The following is a 25,919-nucleotide window of genomic DNA, read 5'->3' as shown; positions in this document are numbered from 1 at the left end:
TTGGGCTTTGTCTTGACCCAAGCCCCAGCTTGTTCTTGTCAGATATCCTCATATCTCAAGCAGAAGTCAGTTTGCTCCATGTATTGGGTTGGGCAGGCTACCTTTAGATTCTGGACACCATCCCAATAGCTACAGTTATTATCCTTTTGGTGTATGGACTTACCATGACGGTATGATAATAAGGTGCAAAGAATAGATATTGGAGTAATTTGTTTCTAACTAGGGTTTATAAGAAGACTCCTGTGCGGACTTAGATTGGTGGGTGACAGAGATGCTGGTGTCTGGAAGTTTTGTTGGGGAATTGTATTAGGTCTTATAACATTTGCATGGATCAGTGATTCTTAACATTGTCTACACTTCTTCACTTAGTTTAAAGTTTCTACGGCAGGATCATCTTATGGATCATTTTAGCAATAGAGTGTTATACGTAACGTGGATGTAATGAGAAAATGCTTAAATGATCCAATTGTTTGCATAAGTCAGAAATTTTCATGAGGATTTTCTAGAGATTTTAGTGTTTTGTTTCTATTTAATGATTAATGATTCATAGATTTAGTTCTAGGAAGTCTGGAAGGTATTCTTATGACTTTTTCCTATAAAGCTAGTTGATGTCTAACTTCTTGTACATCAAGAAGGAATTTGTTGTATCAAAAAAACGTCCAGGAGGTTGCATTTTCAGTTGGAGTTATTCTAGTTAAGGGAACTGTCTTTTTTATCTTTTTTTTAATGCTTCCATGTATGAGCATATTTAATGGAAACTTTGAAGGTGTGAACTTATGTGAAAAATGTGAGGTGTAGAAAATTTTGCTTGGGGCACGATGTTTCTTGTATGAGTTCTTTTCTCTGTAATTCCTTTCCTTTATATGCTGTTGATATTCAGGATATTGATACTGACAAAAGCTGATAATCTTTTTTTACAATTCACAAATTATTGCTGTTTTCACCGACCATCTTAGTGGATTCTCTCTTGCCCTTCTTGTCTATAGCCCTTCTTGAGCTTTCTTGCCAGAACCTTCTGACTTGGGCGCTGTACCCACTCCATCAATTTGCTCTTTCTCTTGTTATAATCCTGGATCACAGGATTTCACATGCTCTTATTCATTTTATACTATTATTATTAATTTTTATGCCTTGTTATGCTCTAATATAATGATTGTCCAGTGAAATTGACACTGTTACTTTAGGTTGAATCTGATTGATTAATCAAAACAATGTTTTACTAAATTTTCCTACTGTCTCATTTTCCTGCATTATGCAACTGTCAAATTGGTCATTTTAAACTTGGCAGGACATGTATTTCTTCTGACTGTTTAAATTTGGGAAAGTTATCAAAGGAAGACTTGCTCTCTTATCAGGTACTTGAGAACTCGTTTTCCTCTGTCCCTTTTTTAATCTCCAGACAATATCAGTTAATGTAGGCTATGCAATCATTGAATTAATTGATTAAGGGCTATTTGTTTAACTTAATTTTGCTTGAGTCAGTGTACGCATGTATATTTTTGACTGTATCATTTACCTTGTTTTTTCTTAGAATGGACAAAAGTTGGATGAATAAGCCGAGATACAGTGACGAATATTTGAATGGAGTTCAGAATTTCATTAAATTTGCTTTTCAGAAATCTAATATGAATGGGAAGATTTTATGTCCATGTCGAAAATGTGTAAATGCTTCTTCTCTTGCTCCAAAAACTGTTGAAGAACATTTAGTGTGGAATGGTTTTACAAGAGGTTATACTGAATGGGTATTTCATGGAGAGTTGATATTGTCATCTCCATGTAACCAACCCTCGTATATAGAAGACACCTCTAGTTTTGCATCCAGTAATACAGAAAAAAATCCTGTAGGAGAAGATGATATAAGGGGCTTACTCAGAGATGCTCTTGGACATAGTATTAGAAATTTAACAGATATTAGTGGAGGACAAGAAGCAACTGAAATAGGTGATGAGCGTACAGCAACTGATTTTATGCATGTTGAAGAACATATACACTCTGATGATGACACAGCTCGGTATCATATCTTGCTGAAATCTTGTGATGAAGAACTATATCCGGGTTGTAAGAATTTTACAAAGATTTCTTTTCTTGTGCTTTTGTTCCATTTGAAGTATTTGAATGGGTGGTCTAGCAAGTCTTTTACTATGCTTCTCCAATTATTAAATGATGCATTTCCGGAAGGCGTTACTTTGCCATCATCTTCTTATGAAGCCAAAAAATTAGTAAAAGAATTGGTTCTTGGATACGAGAAGATACACAGTTGTCCGAATGACTGTATTTTATTCCGTGGTGGAAATATTAACGAAGAGTCATGCCAAATATGTGGATCTTCACGATGGGAGAAATCTAAAGATGAGCATGATTTTTTGAATGAAGTGGATGCTGCACAGACTAAGAAAAGACCGGCTAAAGTGTTGAGATATTTTTCTCTCATACCTAGATTGAAAAGAATGTATGCATCATCGAAGACGGCTTCCTCTATGAGATGGCATGACGAAGGCCGTACAAAAGATGGAATGTTACGACACCCAGCAGATAGTTTAGCATGGAAAGCATTTGATGATAGGCATCACGAATTTGCTTCTGATGCTCGCAGTGTCAGACTGGGTTTGGCTACTGATGGGTTTAATCCCTTTCGAACTATGAGTTCTACATACAGCACTTGGCCGGTTGTTTTGGTTCCATATAATTTACCACCATGGATGTGTATGAAACAGTCTTCACTCATTTTGTCAATGGTTATTCCAGGTGATAAGGGCCCAGGTAATGATATTGATGTTTTTTTGCAGCCTTTAATAGAGGAATTGAAACAGTTATGGGAGGGTATTGATGCATTTGATGCTTTTACTGGTCAAACATTCAAATTGCGTGCAGCTCTTATATGGACTATTAATGATTTTCCTGCATATGCTAATTTATCCGGTTGGAGCACTAAGGGGCGTATTGCATGTCCTTCTTGTGGAGATTCAACCCATTCATATTGGTTAAAAAATGGAGGAAAGTTCTGTTATATGGGCCATCGTCGATGGTTAGAACCAAACCATCCATTTCGATTTCAGAATGATTTGTTTGATAGTACCACAGAGTTGCGTTCTGCCCCTATTCCACCAACTGGTACCGAAGTTCTTAGACAAATGCATGGCACAAATTACATACCTGGTAAGGTCTCCAAATGTCTAAAGAAGAGGGGAAGGGAGGATGTTGGTAGCTCATTAAATGAAGGGTTAATATCAGAGATTTTAGAGGATGCTAACTTTTTTGAGAATGATGACAATGCATATGGACAGGAAAATGATGATGACACATTGGTTGCTTCTACACAGAAACAGTTATGGAAAAAAAGGAGTATTTTTTTTGATTTACCTTATTGGGAGTATAATCTTCTTCGACATAATCTTGATGTCATGCACATAGAAAAGAATGTTTGTGATAACTTGATTGGAACATTGTTAAATCTTGATGAAAAGACCAAAGACAACTTGAAAGCGCGTCTTGATTTGAAAGATATGGGCATACGACAAGAGCTTCATCCGAAAGAACTTGATAATGATAAATTTTTTATACCTCCTGCATGTTACACAATGTCTACTCAAAATAAGGATCTTTTCCTAATGGTTCTGAAAAATATGAAGGTTCCTGATGGGTATGCATCGAATATTTCACGGTGCGTAAATCTTAAAGAGCGAAGACTTTCAAATCTTAAAAGTCACGATTGTCATATTTTGATGCAAGATATACTTCCATTGGCTTTAAGATCGTCAACGCCGAATCAAGTTCTTGTAATTGTTTCTCAGTTGTCATCATTTTTTAAAGCATTGTGTTCAAAAGTTCTTGATCCTAGGGTGCTTGATCAATTGGAGTCTAATGTTGCCCTTACATTATGCCATATGGAAAAGATCTTTCCTCCTGGATTTTTTACTATTATGGTTCATCTACTTATTCACTTAGCGGCGGAAGCTAAACTTGGTGGACCGGTTCAATACCGATGGATGTATCCTATTGAGAGGTGATTTTGCTAAACTCTAATGTCTATATTTCTAAATCATATCGGTGTTGATATTGATCTTAAAAATTTCTCGTTGAAGGTTTCTGATGCGCCTAAAGGATTATGTACGCAATCGAGCCTATCCCGAGGGCTCGATTGCTGAAGGATATATTGCTGAGGAGTGTTTGACATTTTGCTCGAGATATCTCGAAGGTGTTGAAACTGCTCTCAATCGACCTCCAAGGAATTTTGATATTGTAGAGAATGCAGGAATTTACAAATTCTCATCTGCGGGAAGAGTTTTGGGGACAGTTAAAAGTGTTGTTCTTGACCAAAAATCATTAGCACAAGCACATCGCCATGTGTTACTTCACAGTGATATAATATCCGAGTATCGCAGGTTAGTATGATTGTAATCTTCTTATCTGTCATATCAGATATAAATGCTTAGCTAAAGAGTTTATGATCGTGCAGAGAATTTTTAGTAACTCAGCGAAGCATCAACAATAACATTCGTCCTACCCCAAGGATTGAGCAAAGATGGTTGGTTGAGTTATTTCCTGAATGGCTATTCAAACAGGTTAGACATTTAATACATTAGGTATTTTCATAATTTTTTAATACATTGTCATTGAATAATTAATCATTGCTTCTATAATTTTTTAGGTGCCCACGATGATGGAGGAAAATTGTTCCGATGAATTAATAGTCATTGCTCGAGGTCCGAACAATATTGTTAATAGATATGATGGGTTCATTATAAATGGTTTTAAATTTCATACTAAAGAACGTGAGAAATTTAGAAAAACCCAAAACAGTGGTGTTATGGTTGATGCGGAGGGAAAAACTTATTACGGTGCACTGAAAGATATTTATGAGCTGGATTATTATGGAAACTTTAATGTAGTACTATTTCGATGTGATTGGGTGGATATAAACTCATCTAGAGGTTTGAGACAAGACATAAATGGTTTCACACTTGTAAATTTTTCAAAGTTGATACATACCGGTGTGCTATTGAAAGATGACCCATTCATTTTTTCATCTCAAGCTCGACAAGTGTTTTTTGTACAAGACTCAAAAGATAAAGATTGGTCTGTTGTCATTAAGACTAAACCTAGGGACTTGTATGATATAGGAAAAGGGTTGGAAGAGGAGGATAATGAGACTTATACTCAGTGTATGCCTTTTAATATTATGCCGACTGATGGACAATGAAAGAGTATAGTTTCGTAATGGTAAGAAAAATTTACTAGTCTGTTTCTATGTTACCGATACTGACTTTTCTACTAGTAGCGTATGGATATTATGTTGTCATTCCCTTAGCTTTGCAGTATGTTATTTTGGATTCTCTCCTTTCATAATTACAAGAATATTATGTTGTCATGTGTAATGAATGATCTTTGCAGGAGGATAGTTCCTTTTTCAGGCAGGTGATGCCATCGGATATTAGTTCATAAATGACTAGTGAGAGCAAATGGGAATGACAACCCTTTATTTTTGTTATGTGAATTCCTTTGCTGGTAAGCTCTTAAAAATTTTCTTTTCAGTCTCAAGGGGCTGCCTTGTACCAGATCACACTAAAAGGGTTGAACATGCAATTGCGCACCCCTGGATACTTGTTTATGACTACACAAGTTCCTATTGGAGGGTTAAATATGTCCGAGTACTATGGATCTATTACCGATCACATTATTGCTCCCAAATTAAAATATGCTGATACATTTTGTTTATCCTTTTTCAGCAGGAGACATTAGAGAATTTTAAGAACATTATCCTATTATCTTCACCACAGGTATCGTTTCTTTCTCCATTAATAATAATGGCTTCTTCATTCTCAGATAGTTTTAGTTTCCAGTGAGAGATATGGGATGATTATGCTGTTAACGTACTCTTGCAGGCATGCCATAATACACAGAAATATTATGGCATAATACACAGAAATATTCTTGCTTAGGTAACAAAATGCACCGAGGAAAACGATTCAGAGATGTGGAGTTCCAGCAGTCTCAGGTGGGATCTTCTTCTGCTCAGTCCATGCGATCCCAGCAGCCCCAGCAGCACGAGTCCGAGTCTCAGCATGAGTTCCAGTCTCAGCAACATCCAGGCCAGGAGGTTATGGATGACTTGCATATCCAAGGTAATTTGATTTAAAGTGCATATGTTAAGTTCATTTACAATCTAATTATTTTAATTAATTTGCCTCCAATGTTTTAATTATTATTTTTTATAGATGAACAAGTGAGAGTGAGGTTGACACGGGGTTCCTCTCAAGCACGGGATGTGTGGCAGCTTCGTGAGGATGAGAAGATGGTCGTCGAATGCAACGAACTAGGGCAGCCCATCATGAGGGCTGGAAGCGTTTTATCAAGTTTCTTAGGATCAGTTGCGCATAGGGGTCAGTTGTGTCCGCTCAACTATCATAAGTGGAATGATATGCTTCCTTCTTATAAAGTTGAGCTTCTTAAATTTGTACAGGTAAAGAATTGAATTTAATATTGTTAATTTGATAGCTACTGTATGTTAATTTGCTTACTATTATAAATTTAATTTTTTGATTTAATATTATTATAACATTCTTTTGTTTTGGTGTAGAAAAAGTTTGTGCTCCCTCCAGAGAGCCATGATTGGGTGCTAAAGTCCCTTAACCGCAAATGAAAAGAATATAAGTCGAAGTTGAAGGCCGACTGGAAGCGCGAGGGTATGACAGAGGAGGAGGTTGCTCGTGTTTGTCCTCCTGATGTATACCATCATCAGTGGAGGGAGCTTGTTCACTATTGGTTTTCCGAGAGAGGACAGGTTGTGTATTCTCTCTTAATACCTTATATAATGTTTAATATATTTAATATATTATAATGTTTAATTTTTTCGTGGTAGACATATTCTGACATTGGTCGAGCCGCACGAGCATCTCAAACAATTCCTCACACTTCAGGCTCGAAGAGTTATGCGAGGCTCAGAGCTGAATTCGTAAGTTTTTTTGAAACTTTTTGAAACTCTTGTATCATATAGCATGTATCATGATATAGTTCTATAAGATGAAACTCTTCCAATATACTTTTTGTTGTAGATGGAAGATCATGGGAGGAAACCTGGTGAGGTGGAGTTCTATAAGATGACTCACACCCACCGAGATGGCAGCTTTGTCCGAGAGGAGTCGAGAGATATAGTTGTATGTATTTATTAATAATTTCTGCAATGATTTTTTATATATATTAATTTTTCAAAAATTAATTTGATTGTTTTTGAGAGATATAGGACAGAGCTACATCCCTTATTTCAGAGCGTATCGGAGAGTCATCTTCAATCGGCAACACCAGAGGTGTCGAAGCTCAGGTGTTTACCGAGTTGATGGGCTCGGAGCGTTATGGACGAGTGAGGGGTTATGGCGTTGGAGTTACCCCCACTCAGTTGTCTGCAGTGGGTAGATATACTCAAGATGTTAGACAGAGTAGTAGCACTGCAAAGGTTAATGATCTGAAGGCAGAGATAAAAGAGTTGAAGCAGAGCCACCAGACAGAGATGCAATCTTTGAGGGCTCAGATTAATCAGATTACATCTTTGTTGCATCAGTTTGTCCCTCCTCAGGTAAATTACTACATCTACTTGAACATTTTGCATAAGTATCATATTTTTCTTAAAGAGTGTAATAATTTTCGTATTCTTAACTGCTTTAGTTTTTTTATTACAGGTTCCTGATAGTTCATCTGCACGTAGGATGGTGATGCTAGCGACCCTGAAGCATTTATTTTGGAGTTTATATGTATTTTTTTATGCTTTTTGAAGTACATTGTTTTGTACTTCCTAAATGCTGTCTTGTTGCTCTTCTCTTCTAACAATGGAATTTTGACTCATCAAACAATGGAATTTTGACTCATCACGTATGTAGCTCATCCTCCCCATCTTCTTAGTTAATGTGTATGTTAAAACTTTAATCGGACACTTAGTTTACCATACGAGTTAGTGACATATTCTCAGGTAATGATGTATCTTAGTAAAGTTTAATTCTGGAAAATTATTGTGGATGAACTTTAACCAGTAGTATAAAGTATCACATGATACATGTTCATAACAATGGATTACTGTTTGGCCTAACTACTAGGTTATTTTGGCTTTTGTTTATATCCTATTTCTGCTGGTTCTGTAGTTTTATCTTTAATCTGGCTTTGGGTGTGTTCAAGGACCAGTTAGTTGCTTTGTTATTAGGTTGTTTATTCAAAGTTTAGTCTTCTGTCATTAATGGTATGAGTCGTGTTTTTCTTCCTGCTATAGCATGTGCTTCATTGTTCCCGAGGTATGCATCAGATTTTGGCTTGGTTGTGGCAAATGGGAGTTATGCAATCACTGCTAGTCACTGTGTCCAATGCAGTTGCGGACCAGGAAATCTCAAGTAATCAATTGCTCCATCACCATCACCAGTGCAATCACAACCTTGTGGACCAGGAAATCTCAAGTAATCTTCAGTGCCTGGTACTTTCACACTTCCTGGTGGATCTCCTGCCAATGGTCCTTCTGGGAGTATGTCGGAGGCTCCTACCGTTAAACCCTTGAAGCACATTCTAGTAGTTTTTATTTTTTGTCAGGTTCACAACTTCCTTCTGTAAATGGTGATGCAATTTTTTGATCGAATGTGTACTGAACTGTTGAGTTTCATTCTAGCTGGATTGACTCTCTTCCTGTTGGGCTTGTTTGTTGTATTTGACCTTTATTATTAGACTTCGTTTGCATGAGCTGATCAGGAAATCATTAACATGCTTATGCTGTAATCCTTGTGCTAATGAATAGTTATGATACCAAGGCCGGGAGGAGCCAGGAACCTTTTTGTCCAGGGGAGTTGTCAAAATGCATCATTCCAGAAGACAAGAACTACTTTTTGCAAAAGGAAGAACAAACCCATAAACAGGGATTCCATGAAATTTTAAAAATTATTTTTAAAAAAAAATAATATTCTAACGACGCTTTAAAGCGTCACTAAAATTTCGACCAGAAATCAATTAGCGACGCTTTAAAGCGTCGCTAAAATTTCGACCAGAAGTCAATTAGCGACGCTTTAAAGCGTCGCTAAAATTTCGACCATGTCACGCCCCGAATTCGGATCATGACACGGCCGTGCTATTGCAAACCTTTACCCGCAATAACACGCAGCCACTTCAAAACTTCAAATCAATTATGAACAATTATATTCTTAAATGTTATCAACTATTTCATCAATAAAAGATTGATTACAAAGCATCTAAAAATAGCAACATTTAATGTTTCATTTTCTTTTCCCCATAACCCTGAAGCATGTCACGCTCCTTGTTCCTAGCATCTCCTATTCATCTGTAAGAACATAAATAAATGGATATGAGCTATAAAGCTCAGTAAGTAACAATGCATAATCTTATCAGATCAAGCATAATATTTTTCATACTAATGCATTATTTTAAGAAACTAACGATTGTAATAAAGAAAGCATTTTCTATAATCAAACCAGATGTAAACCTTTTGTCTTTATTCACTGCTTTGAAATCCGTACTTATCATTATTCTTGCTTTGAAATCCGTACTCATCATTAATCATGCTTTAAAATATGTGCTGTTATTATTCATGCTTTGAAATCTGTGCTTGTAATAAAGTAAACATTTCAAATAATCCAACCAGTCATAAAACTATGCATGTCCATTCATGCAACTTCATAAATATGATTATGCATCATAAAACTTTTGCCATTATTCTATACTTTGAAATTCATACTCTCAGATGGTAGTGTAGCTATGGCCGCTCTTATTCCCACGGCAAGGCCTTTACCACTGCAGGGTCTATCTTCCAGTTACTATTACCCACTGGCGGGGGTCGTAAAGCCGAGTTATTTTTACCCACTGGCTGGGGTCGTATGCCTAGTTACTGTTACCCACTGGCGGGGGTCGTACATAGCAATCTGAGAGTTCTTTAAAACATATCATGCTTTTCATAAATCTTTTCTCATCGATACATTGGAAAGTGAATAATGGCATCATGCTGAATAAAATTCATGATCATGCTAAAAACTTTATTTTTTCTATGCATCTTTCTATAACATCATAATCATGTGTACATAATATAATAATAATAATAATGATGGATGCTATGTATCCAAAATCATGTAATCATTTGCTAACACATGCTTGATCTTAATTTTGTGAAGACATAAATAATCATATACAATTTCATAATCAAGTAATCACAAGTATTTGATAAAATATAAGATTATATTAGGTACTTTTTCCACAATTCTTATACATAATTCCAATTGCATAAATAATACTTTTTCATCTTATAAAACGTGATACATGATCCATAATAAGATTAAGACAAGTTACTTACCTTAATTTGCCCATCAAATGCCAATTCTCCAATACCTAGCAAGATCATTAAATTACATGTCACTTACATATTTAATTTCTATTTATTTATAATCTTAAAGTCATTTACAACCCATCCATAGGACTCAATTTCATTTTCGGGTCCATAGCCCAATTTAATTTATGGTTCAGGCCCATGGCCCAATTCAATTTCTGGTTCCGGTCTAATTTACTTCCTAGTTCGGGTTTGATTTAATTTCTGGCTCAGGTCTGATTCAGCTTCTGGTTCAGGTCTGAGCCAATTCCACTTCTGGTTTAGACCAAATTGCCCTCTGGTTCAGGTCTGGGCCCATTTGCATTCAGGCCCGCTGTTTAATTGGGTTCTGGATCAGGCCCTTGGCCTGATTCACTTACTGGGCCCATTTGTATTCAGGCCCAGAAACACAATTAGTTAATTTATAATTAAACCTTATCAGTTCTAATTAATTTAAAGGGAGCCTAGTCTCAAACTATATTCAATTTAGTCTCTATATTAAAATTCGAGCTCTTCAAGCCCAGTTAGTTTTGGTTTTAAAAACACTAAGCTTGAATCAGGGCCCAGCCCGGCTTCAGGCTTCTAAAGCCAAGTTTATTTGAAGCCCACTCCGGAATCAGGCCCATTTCGGCCCACAACCATTTTTTTATTTATTTTTCTTTCTTCTTTTCTTTTCCTTCTTTCCTTCTTTTCTTTTCTTTTCTTTTCTTTTTTTTCTTTTCTTTTTCTTTTTCTTTCTTTTTCTTCCCTTCTCCGTTCCCGAAGCTTCCTCCCTCTTCTTTCTTTTGTTCTTCTCTTCCCCTTCTTTCTTCTTCCCTTCCCGATCTCCTCCTCCTCTTCTCCTCTTCTCACATGAAGCGAGGAAGCTCGTGGGAGTGCTCGGAGGGAAACGGGTCCGAGGTCGGGGAAATCGGCGACCAGCCAACATCGCCCGCGGCTCGGCCTGTAGCAGCCGATCCCCCCTTCTTCTTCTTCCATCTTCTCTTCAGAAGGGAGGAGGGCGACTCCCCCTCATGGAAGAGGTCGGTCGCGACCGGCGGCGCCCACGGCCGAACCCGTGGCCGCGCCCGCAGCAGCCGGCCCCCTCTCCATTCTTTGGTGCAAATGGGGGTCGGAACCACCCCCTTGAGAAGAAGGGGCCTCCGTCCCACCGCGGCTCCGACCGAAGCCCGCAGAGTCTGCGGTCGGAGCCGGCGGCTCCTCCTTCGTCCCCACTGCGGGTGGGGGAGAGACCCACCCCCACGGCAAGCCACGACCAAGGAAAACCCACGGCTGAGTTCACTGCGCCGGATCCACATCTGGGGACCCTAGGTAGGCTCTTCCCCTTCTTTCCCTCTTCTTCTTCTTCTTCTTCTTATTCTTCCTATTCTTTTTCTTTTGTTTTCATTCTTTCCCTTTTTCCTGTTTTTGATCTCTTATATTTCGTTCTCTATATCTTGTTGTTTCATGATTAAGCTAGATCTACTTGCATATTACAATGGAAGAAGAAGTCAGGGACTTACCTAGTTCCGGGACAACCCTGTGATGTTCCCTCCGGCGGCTCAGATCCCTACTCTTCAGTTCCTTGTAGCAGGAGAAAAAAAGGGAGTGAGGGGCAGTGAGGTGAGGAATGAAACATCCGTGAGAAGAGCCCCTGGTTCTTATAGCATTCGGTGGGGAGGAAGAAGAGTGGTGGTGATTGTGGCTGTCAGGCGGTTGTAACCGCCGAACAGCTAGCGATTACCACCTCCATCTTCTTCCCGAAAGGCTACTTGGATTTTCAGATGGGCCAGCCACGTTGGGCTTGGCCCATTAGTCCACTGTGTGTGGGCTGGTCCTCACAGACCAGAAATCAATTAGCGACGCTTTAAGGCGTCGCTATTTACCGACGCTTTAAAGCGTCGTCAGAAATTACAGCTAGCGACGCTTTAAAGCGTCGCTAATTTTGCACTTGCCGACGCTAAAAAACGTCGGTAAATCTCGACGCTTTTCAAAGCGTCGGAATACATTTTCTCCACTGTAGCATAGGCGACGCTTTGCCGACGCTTACGAAAGCGTCGGGATGGTTTTTAGCGATGCTTAAAAGCGTCGTTAAAGGCGAAAAAAAGCGTCGCTAATGACCATTATTCTTGTAGTGCCAGCTGATAACCGTAGCCGAATCGCCCTCAAGCAGTACTACTCTAGCTTGCAACACGCGCTGAGCATGGCCTAGTCTGGCCTATGCCGTCCTCAGCTCAGCCTCTGAGATCGAGGTGTTGAAGATTTGATAATCCCCAACCACAACCATTCTGGAATCTGGGCATCTGATGATAAAGCCAGCACCTTCCCTCCTGCCGCCATCTAGTATACATCCATCAAGAAAATATCTATTATCAGAATTCATTAATCTTGGTAGGTCTTACATGCCGAGATTTTTTTGTTTTTTTTGTTTTTTTTTCTGTATGGGGTGCTCTTTAAAAGTTGAGGCTATCATGTGTTGGCATATTCTCTACAAAGAAAAACAATATGTGGGCATATTAAAGGGAGAGCAGAGATATTGGCAACTTTTTCCCAATCTTTTTATTTACCCGCAACAATTAAGGCGTAAACCTTACCCTGCGAGGGTGACCGTCGGCGGGAACGAGACGGCCAGTTTGTATTCCATAGGTTGTTCCTTGGGACCGCTTTTAGTTGACAAGAAAGCGATGACGTCAGAGTCCATGAGCGAGGTTGATTTGAATTTTGTTATAACTTCTATTTAGCGTAAAAGGGTATGAGGGTACATGAGAAGCGAATCCGTTCGCGGCGCCGGCGAGCGCGGACAGCACACGGTAAGAAATTATGTATTAGAGGCCCACCAGACCGGCCGACGTTAATTTTGGAATAATGAGACGGCCTTCTTTTGTCTCGTTTATTACTTGCTTGCATCTTTCATTGGTTCGTTAAATTAGTACAGAATTAGTTGAATTAATCATAAAGTCCAATCACCTGCTTCATCGCTTCTTGAATGACGATGGATCAAATGAATTCATCATAGTTTGACGGACACGTTTGTCACTTCATTCTCTTGTTTCATATTGATTTATCATGCTACGTCATGCTTCTTATAGATTGATTCACAAAAATGACACCATGAGAGGTTGCGCAAGCAATTCACAAGGCATACCTAAGTGAGTTCAAATTATAAAAAATTAAGCTATTTGTATGATAACATATTAGCTTAGAAGCACCTAATTTGGATCTCATACCTTCTTTCATATTAATACATTTCAACACAAGAGCCGGATATTATCCAATTAGTTGCTTTAACAAACCTGATATTTCATGTGTAAATGGATTAACTAGGTTAATTAACCTCTCGGACCATGTCCTGAGAAGATATGCAAAAATAGTAAGATTGTAATACCAGCAAAATGCAGAGGTCGAATGTAGAACATATGGATCTAGAGGGGCACCGGCGGCGTCAGTGGGTGCCACCCCTTATTTCGAGATATTCGAGCCATAGTTAGCGGTGACGTGGCCTTCCGGGCCAGGTATGTTTATAGATAGGCTAACGGAGTCGCAGATTGAGTGGTTTCGTATGTGGCTGATCACTCCGAGGGGCTCTGTAGGTTAGGAGAGAGAGTTGTTTAGAGTGCTCCAAGGCTTGCTGTTATTTGATTTTTTTTGATGCATCTTTTAGAAGAATCAACATTGTCACACAGTTTTCAAATATCCAAACTAATCTAACTAAAATGCCAATAACTGAAGAAATCATCGGAAAATCTAACGCACTCTCCAATCCCGTGCGATCAAGCCTCTGGATCTGAAAAACAAAAAAAATAAAAATAATGAGCTACACAAGCCCAGTAAGCAACAAAACACCCCAAAGTGGGGTCAGAACATATCAGATCAAAATACAGAATAATGTCTAGAATAAATCATAAATAACATCGTTTTACTGTTTTCAAAACTTATTATCATTTTTCCAAAAACTCTGATACCAGAATCTCAACATAATAGGCTACGACCACGTAACCCAGTGACATGGGTTGCACAAGGTGCCAAACACTACTATTATTAAGCACCGGTGGTACGGTGTCCAAATACCACTATTCTAATCACTGGTGGTACGGTATCGGAACCGGTTCCTCACAGATTACAAGTCAACAGGTCCAACGTATAATCTCCATTGGCGGGGCCAGAACAGAACAGAACAGGTCATAGCCATGCTGAGAATGCATATATACAAAAATAGATTTCATAAATTGTCTAATCATATTTTATGGATTTCAGAGCATATAACATAATTTTCAATAAAATTTAACATGCCTCACCCATTTTACAGAATACAAAACATATATCAAAATTTATTCAATTTATAAAATAATTTGGAAATCACACTTGAAGTATTAAGTTACTTACCTCTTCTCGCTTAATCCCTACTTCAGATAGGCGAATCAGGTTCACCTATTTAAATTTAATTAATTTCTTGTTAATTTCAGAGCTAAGCAAAAATTCAGAAATAATACTACTAAGCACGGCCCAACAGGGCCCAGAGTTGGTCCATAATGAACATGGCCCGATAGGACCCACATCAGACACGGCCCAATGGGCCCACATAGACTCAGCCCAATAGGGCCCTCCCAAGGTTGGCCTTTAATTTGTTTATTTATACAATAAAAATTCGTTTCAGGGACCAATGTCTAATTACATAGCACCGTTCCGTAATAAAACTTGGATAAAAGGACCAAACAAATATAGTTGATGGCTTTTATGTAATAAATCTTTCCTATAGGGATCAAATACAAATTACAGAATACCTTTTTGTGAAATAATATACTGCCAAGGGCTAAATTGAAAAATTTCATTTATTGGCCAAATAGGTTCGGATTTTGGGTTCGGGATTTCGGGTTCTGGGTTTTGGGTTTGGGTTTCGGGTTCCGGGTTTTGGGTTCGGGTTTCGGATTTTGGTTCGGGTTCGGGTTCCGGGTTCGGATTTGAACTGGGCCCACAAAGGTACTGCCCAACTGGGCCCAACCGGATTGGACTGGGCCTAAGTTGAGACTGCAATGGATAGGGCCCAACGGGCCCAGTTTGGCCCGTGATGGGCCTCCTCCTTCCCCAAACCCCCCACGGACAGGGGAAGAAGGAGAGACAAAAGAGAGAGAGAGAGGGCCAGCGGGGTGGCCGGAGGCCACCCCTCGGTCGACGGCCAGCCGACCGCCATGGCGGCCGGCGGCCGTTGCAGTGGCTGATGGTGAGGAGAAGCAACCGAGATGATCTCGGTTGCTGGGGCTGAAACAGAGGGGAAAGATCAATTCTTTTGGCAATAGAACGAAGGCAAGGAGGAGGGAAGCTCACCGGTGGTCGACGGAGATGGTGGATCTCGGCCAAGCGAGGCTCGATCCGGTGTCAAGCGGCGGCGGCGACGATACTTTCCGAAGGGGAGGTAGATCCAGAAACAGGGAAGGCCGCGAGGGGATTCGGATGGTGCTCGGCCGGAAGAGCTCGCCGGTCACTCGGGAGGCAAGAATAGAGGGAGTAGAGGGAGAGGAGAGGGAGGAGAGGGGCTCCGTGGTGATCTGGGAAGGAGAAGAGGGATTTTTATCATCCCTTCGTAACGGTTCTCTGCCGCGTGAATCGTGGCGGCCGAGCGAAATCCGCGGTTGGGATTGGCCGCGGATTGACCGGAGGGGGCGCGGCGCCCTTGCCCCGTTTGTCCCCGGAGGAGCCGGAGAGGATCGCCATTGCGATCCTCTGTTCCGGCTCTTCCCAAAAGAGGATGCGGCTGAAGTCGGCTGGGGCTGCCGACTTTAGCTCGTATCTCACATTCTCTCTCCCTTAGAAAAATTTTGTCCTCGAAATTTAACATACCTTAGCTTGCAAAAAGGCCCGGATATTTTTCCTTCATCTCGTCCTCCAGTTTTTATGTAGCCTCATGTTCTGAGTGATTACTCCACTAGATCTTAACATAAGGAATTGTGCACCTCCTCAACCCTTGTTACTTTCTATCAACCACACTTACAGGCTGCTAAATGTGCATAGCAGAGAACTCAAGGGAAAGTATAAGCACCACTACCTATGAAGCTAAATTCAGTGTCTCCAGGGATCTAAAATTTTATCCGTTTTCATGGCAGTTAATGGTCACAAAGCGTGACACTAACCAATCCATACTGAGAATTATGTCAAAGTTATACATATATATAACTATCAAATCAGCAGGCAAGTCTCTACCTATTATCTGAACCGGACAAGTCTTGCAGACCTGATTACCAATCATTCCACTTTCGGCAGGGGTGTTAACATGCAAATCATACTCTAACGGCACGTAAGGTAGGTCATGTTTTCGCACAAATATCGTTGACACAATGAATGTGTAGCACCAGAATCAAACAGTATATAAGCATAAACAGAAGCAACCGGTAGTGTACCTGACACCACAGTATTGGATGCCTGAGCATCCTGCTGAGTCAGTGCATAAATACGATCCGGTGCGCGCGGTCTCCCTCCTTTCTGCTGCTTAGGAGAAGAAGGCTGAGCTGACTGAGCCGGAGCAGTAGAAGCTTGCACTTGCTGGGTTCTTGTAGTTTGAGGCCTCTGAACTAATTGAGAGTCTTGCTGATTATAAAGGCACTTCTTTATCCTATGATCCTGTTGGCCACATTTGAAACAAGCGCCGGACAACCGTCTACAAAGTTCTGTATTATAGGCGCCTCCACATGCTTCACATTTAGGCTTCTCTTGTTGAATAATCTCTCCATAAGATCCCTGTTTTTTTGATTGCCCAGACCTATTACGAGGTTTTGCTGTCCTGCTAGAATTCTGTCCACTATGAGTATCATCATCTCTACTCCTCTTATTTTGTATTCTATCTTTTGAATCTTGTGTTTCCTTCCAGACAATTTTCATATTCTTGGCCCTATCTACCATGTCATCATAGTTTGTTGAGTGCACTGCGGCCAAACCTCGACGTAAGTGAGGCTTCAATCCTTCTTCAAATCTCCTCATCCGGGACTCTGCATCTATGACGAGGGTGGGAGCAAACCGAGCTAACCTGTCAAACTCTGCCTCATACTCATCCAGAGTCATAGTTCCTTGAGACAGATTTAGAAATTTCCTTTCTAGCTCCCTAAGGCGAGTTGAAGGGAAATACTTGGAGTAGAAGGCTGTGCGGAATCTCTGCCAGATAAGTGCCTCCTGCTCGAGTGCCAATATGCGCTCCACAGACATCCACCAATGATGAGCTCGGTTCTGAAGTATATAGGTGATAAATCTGACCTTCTCTTCGTCGGTGCACTCTATTGCCCTGAAGGCTTTCTACATTTCATCTATCCAAGCTTCGGCCTCTTGAGGACTAGTGGTGCCTTTAAAAGCCGAAGGTGTCATTCTCTTGAATTCTGCTATACTCCTTTGCTCAGGAAGAGCAACATCCTGCTGGACTGGTTGCTGAGGTTGTTGCCTCTATTGGCGTACTAACCCGACGACCTCCTCGATCAGTTCGAGCACTCGGGTTTGATTTCCGACGGCAATTTCTGGAGTTGATTGACCCTGGAGCCCTGAGCTATGCGATGCCTTGCCCGCTTGGTTAGTGGGGGCTCTTCCCCAAGGGCCCCCAACCATCCGATTCAAGCTACGGACACGGCGAGGCGGCATTCTGATTCAGTGAAAATATATAAATTTTATAAATGTATCCAAACAGAATAATACAAAATAGTTAACAAAGCAAATGAACATTATCCCTTTGTCTAGTTACTACCCCATCTCTCAACCTTTCCGACGAATCCTAGGAATCACTACACAAAAAAAGCCAATTACCGACTCTTATTTGCCGACGCTTATTGCAAGCGTCGGCAAAAATTTTTCCCCGTCAACATTTGCCGATGCTTTTTTAAAAGCGTCGGCTAATGACGACACTTAAAAGCGTCGTTGAAGCTAATATGTAATTGACGATACTTTTAACGACGCTTTTTAGCGTTGTTAAATAACGACGCTTTTAAGCGTCGTTAAAGGCGTCGTCGGAAGCCAAAAAACCACCTCATTTTAGTCCCACATCGGCGGTCTGGAAAAGAAAACTGTTTATATAGCCAAACCCAACCACTCTGCACGGATGGAATGAAGTTACCGATCGGGGTGGTTGTTTGTATTTCTAAATTGAGGAGAAGATCAGACCGCAAATGGTAACTTTCTTGGCAAATGGTAATTTGCGACGCTTTAAAGCGTCGGTAAAGAGCGACGCTTTAAAGCGTCGGAAAAGGGCGACGCTTAAAAGCGTCGCTAAATTGGAATTAGCGACGCTTTTGAAAGCGTCGGAAAATGTTGTTTCCACTGTAGCATAGGCGACGCTTTACCGACGCTTTGAAAAGCGTCAGGATGGTTTCTACCGACGCTTAAAAGCGTCGCTAATAGCCAAAACAAGCATCGCTAATGTCCAAGTTTCTTGTAATAAATCCTTTCATTTAGGCTCTAATATGACTGTTTTACTTATGGTCCCTAGTGATCTTAACCTGAGCTCTGATACCATTTGTAACAACCCAGGATCTCATCCAAAATAGCTAGCCGGAAGTTATTATTTGGGTTGCTTGATCCTGTATAAGTACCCAAGATCTACCGAGCGAATAACCGATGTGGGACTAAACACACGCCCGCACAGGTCCTCACAGTTGAAGGACACATGGCTGGTTAAGTTAGTTTTCTGTACAGTTGTAATAGGAGGCACATTTTCACTTACCTCATATTATTTTTTTATATATAAAGCATAGAGTTAGTTCTTCTTTTCAAATATAAATACATTGATGTAACAGGGAAAAAGGATGAATAAAATTTTCTTTCCTTTCTTCCAGTCGCCTGTCGTTTTCCTCGGTTCCTTTCATGTTCTTATTCACATCAATGGAGCTGGAGCTATTTTTTGATAGTATCCATACTAGAACTGTATGAATAATCCATTAGAGCAATCTATATATATATATATATATATATATATATATATATATATATATATATATATATATATATATATATATATATATGGGGATTGATAACCTATTCTCTGTTATGGTATGTTATCAATCTACCCATTTTTCATTAGACAAAAAATATCCTTACTTTTTATAACTTTTAAGGGTACTTTATGTCTTTTTACAATCTCACATTTACTCACCCTCTTAACCCCTCCAATTAATGCTCTCTCCCTCTCTCTCTCTCTCATACATATACATATACATATGCATACATAAATACATACATACACACACACACATACATACATACATACATACATACATACATACACACATATACATACATACATAGACATACATACACACATATACATACATACATAGACATACATACATACATATACATACATGCATACATGCATACGTATGTATGTACATACATGCATACATACACACACCGGAGAGAGAGAGAGAGGGAGAGAACATTAATTGGGGTTGAGAGGGTGAGTTAATGTGAGATTGTAAAAAGACATAAAGCACCCTTAAAAGTTACAAAAAATAAGGGTATTTTTGTCCAATAAAAAATGGGTAGATTGATAACCTACCATAACAGAGAGTAGGTTATCAATCCATATATATATATATATATATATAGAGAGAGAGAGAGAGCGCATAGGAGTCAGTGGGAATGAGGAAACCGGCACTACAAGAAAATTGGGCATTAGCGACGCTTTTTTTGGCCATTAGCGACGCTTTTAAGCGTCGGTAAAAACCATCCCGACGCTATCCCAAGCGTCGGTAAAGCGTCGCCTATGCTACAGTGGATAAAACATTTTCCGACGCTTTCAAAAGCGTCGGTCTTTAGCGACGCTTTTTAGCGTCGGTAACGTACAATTTAGCGACGCATAAAAGCGTCGCTAATTGCAATTTAGCGACGCTTTTTAGCGTCGGTAACTAGCGACGCTTTAAAGCGTCGTTAAAGTCAAACCTACCGACGCTTTAAAGCGTCGGTAATAGTTAAAACACCGGGATTTTAACGACGCTTTAAAGCGTCGTTAGAGTATAAATTTTTTAAAAAAAAATTTAAATTTTTTTTTAAAACTCTGTTTACAAAATCAAAGGCATTCACACTAAACGAGATTATACTCATAGCACAATCAAACATATTTATCAAAACATTCATATTGTCAAATTACATTCATATTGTCAAATTACATTCATATTGTCAAATTACATTCATACTGTCAATTTACATTTGCAATGTACTTCCACTATGCAATGTCCTGGTCATCTCCAATATGCGGTTGAATGATCCCTTCCCGGTGAAGCAACTCCACATCTCTTGAGGTGTTGATGATGGCATCCAGAAACTTGGTATATTCAGTGACATCCATCTCGTGTCTCCTGCAACTTTGTTCCAAAGCAATTAGGTTTGCAAAAAAGAAGTTCGTTGACTCATCAACAAAAATGGCCGGGATTCCCAACACCCCCTGATCCTTACAGAACGTAATGTCTAGAAAGCCAGATGCTGACTTGCTCCCCTCGATTTTCACTCCAGCCTCTGCAAGTCTAGTAATGGGGGGGAGGGTTCTTGGGAATACCTCTGAACTCGAAGAATTGGTACGGCGCGGCAACACCTTGGAGAGCCAATCCCCAGTCTTGTCGATTATTAGGGATAAAGCAGAATAAGTAGCCCTTGATCGTTTACTGTAGCTTGCTGTGTTGGTCACCTCTGATTTTGGGAATCGCCGGATCCATCGGTGGATCAAGTGGAGTAAATGATCCACATCGAAGCCTTCGGCGGGCAGCTCTGGCTGTGGACCTCTCCAGAACGATGGCGGAAAGTCATCGAACGCATCGATGGCAGCATTCAGAAGGCGGGAGCTATCCCACTCTGGCATCCCCAGTGTTTCGAGGAGATGCTGGACAATGAAATACGGAAGTTGATTTTCTAGCAACATCAGGTCTACAAGAATATGACATTTGAGGCACACATTATCGTCGAAAAGCGATCTGAGCTCCTCCGCTTGCAGATCCTCATTAAACATTTGAAGGAGGAAACATCCATCAAGTAGAACAAACTTTGACAAGAAAACCGCATACTGTCATAACAGAACAAACTTTGACTGAAAAAAAGAAGCTGAAGGACAAGAAAAAAGAAATAAAGAAAATATGGTTATTATCTGATAAACAAAGTTAAATTTTTAATTATAAAGACGGTGATACATAATCACAAAAATTGAAAATATACCTAGGTGTTGATGAATCTTTGGGTCAAGAACTTGAGTGATGGATGCTAGAATTTGAATTAGAGAATAAGCGTGAAGAATCTTGGATCTATAAAAGAATAGTTAAAATAATTAGAGAAAGAAATTACAGGAAAATTTATTATGAGAATCACCCAATTAATTCTACCAACATGAATCACTCAATATTTCAGAAGCATTTCAAATGAGAATTGGAAGGGACCATATTCTCAAAGTTCTCACAGTGATGGATATAACTTCCTCTTAGGAATCTCATGAAGATGATAATATACAATTTACCCAACAGACTGAAGAACCTTCTCCAGTATTATTCACATATATGGATTCAGAGGAGAGATGCCCATGTACCTTGTTCAAGCTCAGGCAAAGAAATGGAAGGCCATATATTTGGTCGACAGTATGATGGGTACCTAGATGATAGAGTCCAATTGAAGTGATCAATAAACATAAGAGAACACATGTAAACATATGATTATAGATAAAGTCATAGTACTAAGAAGCAATTTCCTTGAAAAAAAGAAGACAAGGAAAAGGCACAGTAGCATTGAATGTAATGAATCAGCTTGTAAAGCTGTTCTGCATGACAATCATGATTGCCATGTTGGAGATGATATGAAACTGATCTAGTTCTTAGATCACATGAAGAACATGTAAGCCACATTATTGGTGCAAACATAAGAATAAAAAGACACCATATGTGTAAAGCCCTGTCAACATACGAGTATGTGTTGGGCCAAAAATCTCCTACAAATCTCCATTCAATGTTCCATATCACCAGTGAGTTATCAAATCAGAGTTCAAAACATTCAGTAATGCTTTAAACAAGATAATAACGGGAGGCACAATTTCAGTGAAAAATAAGCAAAAAGAGCTCAGTCAGCTAAACAAAGAAGCAGAACAATAGATCGAGTAACACAAATGGTGGGAAGGAGGGAAATACAAGAGAACAATCTTGTTATCTATTAATCATGAGCTTGTAACACAATTTTTCCCACCCAAAACAATTAAACCTCAAAAGCACACCAAAAGAGCAGAGGAAAGACCTTCAAGCAATAACAATGCAATGGACCAATTTCGGTCAATAAAAAGCAACAAAAGAAAAGGTTAACTCCAAGAAAAAGAGAATTACATAGAATTAGATGTGAGACATCCAAGCCCATACTTTATCCTCGGATTCTAGTGATAACAGCAAGTAAATGAAGAAAATCCCAGAAATTAAGGAAGAATATAGCTATCCACCAAAAAGCATTAACACAAAATAGACAACGTACAGCTATAAATCCAAATTTTATAGATTATGAAAAAAAAATGTAATGATTTAGACGAAATATTCTGAAAGACTCTGGAGATGCAATGATAGAACAAAAACTAGTAAAAAAAAAGAGTCAGGTTTCACTTTCGCCCATAAAGAGTCAGGTTTCAAGACCACATGCACAGCCATCTTACATAAGAAAGCATACCTCATTTGCGCCAATAAACACAAACTCAGACCACCATGGTCTTTTGGTATACAAACATTTGCTCAAGAAACTAGATGAAGACCCCTCCTATCAGAAGTATGTCCCCATAAAACAAAGCCCGAAAGCTCCTTGTCAAGTCTTGTATTGATAGATAAAGGCACACTGACACAGGATATACAACAGATAGGAATAGATGAAAGCACAAGTTGGAGTGAGGTTGTTCTACCAGCCAGAGATAAAGCCTTCCATTTCCAACTTGCAATCTCCGTTGCCACCTTATCCAATAGAAAATTAAAATTCAAAGAGGCCAGAGGCATACCTAATAGAGGAACCCCTACATATTTCCACACCCCCTGCTCTCCTGCATGGAAAAAACCTTGCATATATTAGACTTAATTGCTCTTGGGGTTCTTGGGATGAAGATAAGATGGGACTTAGATGTATTAATAGCTTGGCCGGCTATAATTAACAAGCATCAACAAGGGATTTTAAGTAGAATTCTATCCTTTACTATCGCCCTTGCTACTTGCATGTCATCAGCAAAAAGTACATGGGATATTGGAGGGGGTTTGGAAAACTCCCATCACAGCAGAAAACTCCGCCAGCCCCACCGCGTCGGCCCCACCTCTCAGGAGGGGCGGGAAGAAGAGCCAGTACCCGGTGCCGACGATCAACCCGAGTGCAAGCGGCGCCGCCACGACGGGGTGCGGCCGCCACCAGCCGGCCTTCCGAGCCTTCCTCTCCGCCACCGTGAGCAGCCCGTGGAGGATGAAGAACGCGGTAACCTCCCCGGTGGGAAGTGCCAAGGTGAGGTAGTAGAACATGAGCTCATGCATGAGGCCGGAGACGAAGAAGGTGGCGAGGATGCCAGCGTCGAGCCCCCAGCGGGCTTGAACGGGGTCGTAGACGGAGGGGCGGAGGATGGAAGAGACCATGAGGTTCCAGCGGCGGCCCCAGAAGTCCTGAAGGGAGGAGGCGCCTAAGGGGTTGTTGAACTGGGGCTCCAGCTCGAGGCCAAGGAGACCGGTGGCGATCTTGGCAATGGAGGCGAGACCGAGAACTAGGATCAGGTAGATGTGGCAGCAGTAGATGGCGAGGAGGAGGTACGGATGCATTCTATCACTATAGCGGTAGCTGGAGATGATGGTGGCCAAGAGGAGAACCCTGACGGCAGTGATGAGGCGGTGAAGGGTGGATAAAGATGAAGAGATGGGAGGTTTGGGCTTGGGTTTGGTTTGGATCTTGACAGGGAAGAAGGAGGTGAACAGGAAGGGGAGAAGGGGGAGGGAGGGGCAGAGGGGGCCGAGGCCGAAGGCGAGGAGGAGGAGCTTGAAGAGGGCGAGTAGCACGAGGATCGTGATCCAGGTGACCAACGTGGCCGGCACCGCCACGGCCAGCGCCGCCCCCATGGAGAGCAGGCCGAAGACCCCTCCGTAGAGCACGGAGGCGTAGAGGGCCTTCCAGCCGGCGGCGGCGCGGGAGGAGGCGGAGGCGGCCGCCGAGTTGTACCAGGAGCGGATGGAGAGGAGGAGGTTCCAGGAGGAGGAGAGGAGGAGGGAGTAGACGACGAGGAAGACCCACGTCCGCTGCTTGCTCAACGCCTGCATCAGCAGCGACTCCCCCCATCGTGACGACGGAGAGCGCTCGGCGGAGGAGAATGGATGAGATCGGTGAAAAGGGTTGAGAAGAGAGGGAGTCGGTCGGCGTGAGATGGGGATTTAGGGCTTTAGAGGGAGGGGGTCGATCCGGTTTTGGAGGAATGAAGTCCGACGACGCTTATAAGCGTCGTCGTGTTCTTCCGATATGCCGACGCTTATAAGCGTCGGGGATTAAATATTCCGTTCGGTAATGTACCCAGACGCCAATGCTTAAAGAAAGCGTCGCTGGAAGCTTTTTTACCGACGCTTCTCAGAAGCGTCGGCGGTTACTGTCCCCAAAAAAAAAATCGCCGACGCTTTTAACTAGCGTCGGCAATACAAAGCCGGCAAAAACCTTTTCTGTTGTAGTGCGGGGTCCCTCTCACCACCGTATCTCTTTTAGATCAGATGCGAAGACCTTGCAGCTGTTGTCTTTACCCATATCGTGCGCTTTAAGCACGGACGACGATGAAGGCGGCGAGTTTGACGACCAGTACTGTTTTGCCATCCTCCGCTGGTCATCGACGTTTAATTGTGCTAGCTAGATTTGGACTTGACCTTTTGCTGAAGGGGTCACAACTAGTGGTATGGTTGGCTTTTTTGGTGGAAAGTACAAAGGATTCTTGCCAACTCCAAGGACCGTTTTGGAAGCGAGGGTAAGAAAAAGTTGGGGGGCCCTAGCATGAAGAAGGATGCCGTCGATGAGTAATTGCTTGACATTATACCCCAGAATCCAGCATAGCACTTGACAGAGTGCATGATGCAGTCGATGGTAACTTTGTTGATAGAACTAACTGCAAAAGAAGGTCTACTGAGACTACAAACCAAGGTGCCATGCATGGGGCCAAGCCAAAGTTGCCTGGTTTATTTAGTATAAAGCGTGGGCCTAACAAATTCCACATCCATGTCGTTCTGATGCCACACATTTGCTGAGCAATTCCGCGTGCTCCATATCGAAGTCTCTTAGGGTTGCACATGGTAGTGTCTGCAAGGGGAGTAATGGTGGCAGTGCCAATAGGAGGATGATGGTAACCACAACTTGCATGACTGATGAAATGAGAGCTTCTTCTTGTTCTTTTTAAAGGTGATGTCCTTTCGCATGATGAAGTGGCCAATCGAGCAGCTGTTTTATGAGCCGAGGGGATGATCATGAGCCAGCTTTAGATCCATCACATATCCATGCATGGCACACTAAATGCTGTCTACTTATTGAAGGTACCTAGGAACGACTGAACAAGGGACACAAGCCCATTCCTCCGCCCCTTAAATCCTCACAACTAGGGAAAGAGAGACTTTCTTATTAGTTCTTACCGGCGAGA

The 25,919-nt window shown here is 41.0% G+C and overlaps 3 protein-coding genes across 3 annotated transcripts; 1 reads left to right on the top strand and 2 right to left on the bottom strand.

The window, feature by feature from the left end:
- Positions 1-7,058: 7,058 nt before the first annotated feature.
- LOC120111560 lies at positions 7,059-7,875 on the top strand. Its single transcript, XM_039128841.1, has 3 exons — positions 7,059-7,154; positions 7,241-7,570; positions 7,674-7,875. The coding sequence occupies exons 1-3, from the start codon at positions 7,098-7,100 to the stop codon at positions 7,764-7,766; spliced, it is 480 nt and encodes a 159-aa protein (XP_038984769.1). The 5' UTR covers positions 7,059-7,097; the 3' UTR covers positions 7,767-7,875.
- Positions 7,876-16,597: 8,722 nt separating this feature from the next.
- On the bottom strand, positions 16,598-17,209 carry LOC120111479. The gene has a single exon (XM_039128535.1). It carries the CDS (start codon positions 17,207-17,209, stop codon positions 16,598-16,600), a length of 612 nt encoding a protein of 203 aa, XP_038984463.1.
- A 6,200-nt stretch (positions 17,210-23,409) lies between these two features.
- On the bottom strand, positions 23,410-24,570 carry LOC120111478 (probable long-chain-alcohol O-fatty-acyltransferase 5). Its single transcript, XM_039128534.1, has one exon. It carries the CDS (start codon positions 24,568-24,570, stop codon positions 23,500-23,502), a length of 1,071 nt encoding a protein of 356 aa, XP_038984462.1. The 3' UTR covers positions 23,410-23,499.
- Between the last annotated feature and the right edge of the window lie 1,349 nt (positions 24,571-25,919).

The sequence above is a fragment of the Phoenix dactylifera genome, chromosome 8 (assembly GCF_009389715.1).
Source record: "Phoenix dactylifera cultivar Barhee BC4 chromosome 8, palm_55x_up_171113_PBpolish2nd_filt_p, whole genome shotgun sequence".
Taxonomy (NCBI): Eukaryota; Viridiplantae; Streptophyta; class Magnoliopsida; order Arecales; family Arecaceae; genus Phoenix; species Phoenix dactylifera.
Note: the sequence above shows the minus strand (reverse complement) of the source record. Positions and strands in the feature narration are given on the sequence as shown.

Coding starts and splice junctions, on each gene's coding strand:
- LOC120111560 (XM_039128841.1), top strand. CDS start 7,098: ATGACTCACACCCACCGAGATGGCAGCTTTGTCCGAGAGGAGTCGAGA. Junction 7,155..7,240: donor AGGAGTCGAGAGATATAGTT/GTATGTATTTAT, acceptor TGAGAGATATAG/GACAGAGCTACATCCCTTAT. Junction 7,571..7,673: donor ATCAGTTTGTCCCTCCTCAG/GTAAATTACTAC, acceptor TTTTTATTACAG/GTTCCTGATAGTTCATCTGC.
- LOC120111479 (XM_039128535.1), bottom strand. CDS start 17,209: ATGGTAGATAGGGCCAAGAATATGAAAATTGTCTGGAAGGAAACACAA.
- LOC120111478 (XM_039128534.1), bottom strand. CDS start 24,570: ATGCAGGCGTTGAGCAAGCAGCGGACGTGGGTCTTCCTCGTCGTCTAC.